General features: G+C 56.7%; 1 protein-coding gene across 1 annotated transcript in view; it reads right to left on the minus strand.

Moving 5' to 3' along the window:
• SAMD11 (sterile alpha motif domain containing 11) overlaps window positions 1–4,209 on the minus strand; it is a 16,936-nt gene extending 12,727 nt beyond the window's left edge. The window contains exons 1-2 of the mRNA XM_006885854.1: window positions 4,138–4,209; window positions 16–197 (exon numbers count right to left, since the gene is read on the minus strand). Coding sequence (XP_006885916.1) covers window positions 16–197; window positions 4,138–4,209 — 254 coding nt within the window. The remainder of the gene's footprint in view (window positions 1–15; window positions 198–4,137) is intronic.
• Between the last annotated feature and the right edge of the window lie 456 nt (window positions 4,210–4,665).

Here is a 4,665-nt window from a genome sequence, read left to right on the forward strand (position 1 = left end):
GTCCCAGCCGAGCACCTTCTCTTCATGATACTGACGCGCAGGTCGTCCTCCCGCTTCATGCCGGGCCGCCGCCTGCAGGCCGGGCTGCTCCCATCGCTGGAGCCATCACTGGTCAGGAAGGCGGGAGCTGGTTCCTGCTTCAGGACGCGTGCAGGGGGCAGGGCGATGGTCCTCTTGTCTGCCAGCCGCCCTCGGTTCTAGGAAGGTAGAAGAGGAGGATCAGGCAGACCCCTCAGGCCCGTGGTCACAAAAGGCCTTGGGGACCACCACTGAAGACAAACAAGGGCTGACAGGGGACCTCCAACCCCTCTGCAATGGAGGGAACCCCGGCATCATTCAGAACAGACCAGAGAGGGCTCAAGCCAGAGCCTGGGGGCAGCTGACTCATCCAGACTCTAGACACTGCCCCAGGTCCCCCAAAATAGATGACCTGTAATGACTGAAGGGCTGAGCAATGTGTCCTTTACCCTGCCCCTCCCTTGAGTTTCCCAGTGTCCCTTGCTGTGTGGTGAAGCCCAAACTAATGACAGCATCAACAATGCAGAGTGAACCCTGGCTGGTGCCTGTCAACAAGCACAGTCCAGTGTGAAAACCCAAACCAATGCCAACATCAACAAGCACAGAGCCACCTGAACTCCAAGCCTACGCCAATGTCTACAGGAACCCCCAAACCGAAGCTGGTTTTGACAAGCATAACTCTGCATGAACCTGGAACCACTACCAACAAGGAGAAAGCACAGTCCTTTTGCACCTCGCTGTGGCCGTGTGCAGGGGGCAGCTCACGGAGATTTGCAGCAAGGCCTGGGCCTGGGCCTGGCGGAAGTGCAACAGTGCAATGCCGTGAGCCACAACTGCACAGGGCAGGAATTCTCTTTCCCTGAGGGGCCTTGAGATCCCAGGAGTCCCCAATGCCCTCCCACAAGCCCCTAACTTCATCCTTACCTCACCCCAAGGACCCAGAATTACGTTCAGGTTTCCCTACAAGGCAAGTCCCATGGAACGCTGTGCACGACAATGTATGTGTGACATTTGAAGACGTGGCTGGAGGAACATCCCACAGGTACAGCCATGTGTACATATGAGATCCTGCACAGAGTGTGGGAGTGCACAGAGGCTGTGTGTGTCAAGAACATGTATGTGCCCAGAACATTGAGGGTACAGAGAAAGTGTGTGAGAGATGACTGTATGCAGAGAGGGACAGTTCTGCAGGTGTCTGCAGGCTCCGCTTCAGAGAGCAAAGAAGGAATGTTATTGATCTTTCTCCAGGGAGTGGCAGGGCCTTGGAATTCTCTGATCCCAGCTCATGCCTGCAGACACCTGGGTCATTCCCAGAGTTCCCCTCCCCTCCGGCTGCTAGGATGACATGTCCCATCACATATGTGAGCTGGAGGAGGGCTTGCAGGGAAGTCCCACTTCTCCTGCAACCGCCCCTCAAGGCCTCCACCAAGCCCCAGGGTAAAAGGTCATCTACATACAGAGTCATTGTCCCCTCCAGTGACACAGCCAGCTTGTGTCCAGCAGGAACTTGCAGCCCAGACACAGGTTCATTTCAGCAGGACCCCTAGGCTCTGTCTCCTCCACAGGACCCCTGGGGGCTGCAGACTCTCCCCGGCATGGATCTAGCTGGGGGGGCTACAAGTACCCCTACTCCACATAGGATCCAAGACTACGGCCTGTCCTCTCTACAGGACCTGGGGGTGGGTGGGTTATTTGTCCCCTCAAGGATCTGGGGGCTAGAATCTGAGTTCCCAACAAGATGCAAGGGCCTCCTACCACCCCATACAGCATCCAGGGGTTATGGTCTGCTGCTCACAAGATCAGGAGCTATCGTCTGACTTCTGGTTCTTATGCACCATTCTTTCAGAACCTACTCATAGCTGACCCTCCGGTGGGTTTTCAGAGGCAATGGGTGGGGAGAAGATTGCCCACCCTTCTCCCTTGGGTTGTTGCTGTTGATATATGTCGTTGAGTTGCCTGCGACTCATAGCGACCCTAGGTCATTGTCCAGCTCTCTGATGCACAGCTAGTAATTGAGACCACGTCCTGGATCAGGCGCACCTGTCTCTAGATTGATGTCCCTTTGGGAGTGCATTGCCGTTTCTTACCAGCAGGCCACCGGAACTCCCTGTAGTCTCAGTACTCTCATAGTATTTGGGGGTGGTGCCGCCTCAAGATGCTCTTGTTAGTCTCTCTGCAATGCATGCTCTTAAAACTGTGCAGAGTGGGGACAAGGAGGGGTGAGGCAGTGAGATCTGAGGGTAAGCCTGGCCAACAGGGCAAGGTGTGAGCTGAGGAGCCTGACAGCTGTCTGGTAGGTGAACGGGGTAAGTCCCGGCTTGACTCTGTCCCTTTCCAGCCTGCTGCAGCCCAGGTAGCAAAAACTGGCCTCAGGAAGACATCAGGATCACCCTTGGGAAGGACCTCAAGAGGCCCTCAAGAAGGAGTCATCCAACCCTCACCACCACCCTCTCCTCTCTCTTTTCTGCTTCATGTCCCCATACCCTCACCCCCATGTCCTCATTTGTGAGACAGAAGAGAGACTGCCCTCAGGAGAGCAGGATGTGGCACCCTGAGGCCGCATGCCATTGTGCTTTGCTGGGTGCGTCATGCATGGGAAGACTGGGTCCCCTGAGGGCAGCCTGGGGGTGGGAGCTGAGGGAAAAACTAGCTACTTCAAGGGTATCCTGAGGCTAAAGTGCCAGTCAATCCCTGTCCATCCTACAACACATAGGCATGAGAACTTGGTGCCAGGGCCTCTGCCCCAGCCAAGCTCAGTCGGCTGGGGAGGGGCCGGCTGGAGAGGGGGCTGGACAAGACAGTGGAGAGGGCATGACCTCACCCTGTTTCCTGGGGTACCCATGACGTGTGCAGTATGTGTGGGCCTGGTGGTATGTAACTGGGGGAGGGGGTCCTGAATAACAAAGGTGGGACTGGGAAGAGAAGGAGGCATACAAGGCTTTTCCCCAAAGGAAGGGTGCGTACTAGGCCTGGAAAGGTCTAGGCTTAGGAGGGGTTGCCCTCAGGACAAGTAGCCCCAGGTGGTAGACCACTCCTTTTCTGAATCTTAGGGTCTCCTCTGAAGATGGAGCTGAAAACTGCCCCACATCAGTGCCTTGGCAGGGGGCGATAAACTAAAGATAGACTCAGGGAGCCCATGAGAGGCCTCAGGCTTTTCCCTAATTCCCTGAAGTTCCCCAAGGACCCTACTTCAGCACTGGAGAGAGCAGAAGAGCTCTGGGGGCAAGTGGAGCCCTCCGTCTCATCTCTAGTCTCCAGGGGTGGGGCAGGGCCAGTGGGGTGGGGTGGTGGCTCACCTGTGGCACAGACCAGTCTCCATCTACTGACCAGTAAGGACCCCCAAAGGTGGGCACAGGGTGAACCAGGGTGTCCTCCCTCTCTGACAATACTGTGAAGTATTTTGTCTTGTTCCCACCCCTTCCTGGAGAGGGAGCTTCTGAAAAGAGCCAGGAACAGCCAGCCTTTCCCTCACGACCCCAGTCGCTTTTCTCTGGGGCTCAAATTCAGATTGTACCTTCCTGCAGGGATGGGGGACAGTACTCCTGGGGACATTTTCTCCCATTCTCCCAGGAAGGGTCTAGGGTTTTCAAGCCTAGGTCATGGTAGTACAGGCTGCCAGCCTCCACTCTTGTTCTCTTGCCACTAAAAGTCACACTGTATAGATCAAACGCCAACAAGACTGGATCCCCAGGAAACTGTGGGTATTCAGACCTTACCCCAGTCTCAGACCCCAGCACCACAGACAAGCCTACCACTTGCACCCAAGGTTGAAGTCTCCTCATTTAAGACTGGGCCAAATGACACAGTGGCCACCAGACTGCTGAGGGGAGCAGTGTGCCTGACTCAATCAGGTGACACCATTCCGGGAGAAGACCCCCCCAAACTCTGGACTTCTGGATAAGTAACTCCCATACTCTGAGGAAGACTCCCAGACAGACAGTCCACATCCAAAGTCCCACATCCAAAGTCCCCTCAGCCTCCCCGTTTTCCTCTGAGACACACTCCAGCACACCCTGAGGGTTAAACGTATAACCAATCCTCCCTGTCCTCAAAACGCAGCACAAGCGCACAGAGAGGAAGAGACCCCCGCTGCTCTAAGTACCCTACCTCCCCTCTTACCACTGGGGAGGAAATTCGGCAGCCCGGGCAGTCACAAATCGGAGGGTGCACCTGCAGGATGCCCTTGGACATAAGCGTCTTCAGACTTTTCCCTGTGAGGACAGTCAGGCAGCACCGGTGAGGGACAGGCCGGTGGGTGCAGGAGACGCGTCGCTTCCAGGGGCGCAGCCAGCAGCACGTGCATGAAACACACCATCCTTCTTTCCACCTCCGTCCAACTTCCCCACCTGCCGCCTGGCCCACCCTGGCGGACGCCGCAGCGGGGTTGTGCAGGACTCTAAACCCAACCCTGGGCGCACGCCCTTCGTGTCCGAGGCGCGGGCCCCCTTCCCGCCCCCGCGCCCCTCCCCGAACTCCACCCACTCCAGGCCACCTCCCTCCTCAGGTTGTTGGGGTCCGCACCAAGGAAGGCTGAGTTCAGAAGCAAGAGAACTGCGATTAGGAATCTGGGTCTACGCCCATCCCTGTGGTGGCAAAAGCCGGCCACCGCGGAGCCAGCAAACCTCAAAGTCGAGTGCCACCAGGTCC

This window comes from Elephantulus edwardii, unplaced genomic scaffold (genome assembly GCF_000299155.1).
Source record: "Elephantulus edwardii isolate Elephantulus edwardi_28Jun2011 unplaced genomic scaffold, EleEdw1.0 scaffold00045, whole genome shotgun sequence".
NCBI classification, from domain to species: Eukaryota; Metazoa; Chordata; class Mammalia; order Macroscelidea; family Macroscelididae; genus Elephantulus; species Elephantulus edwardii.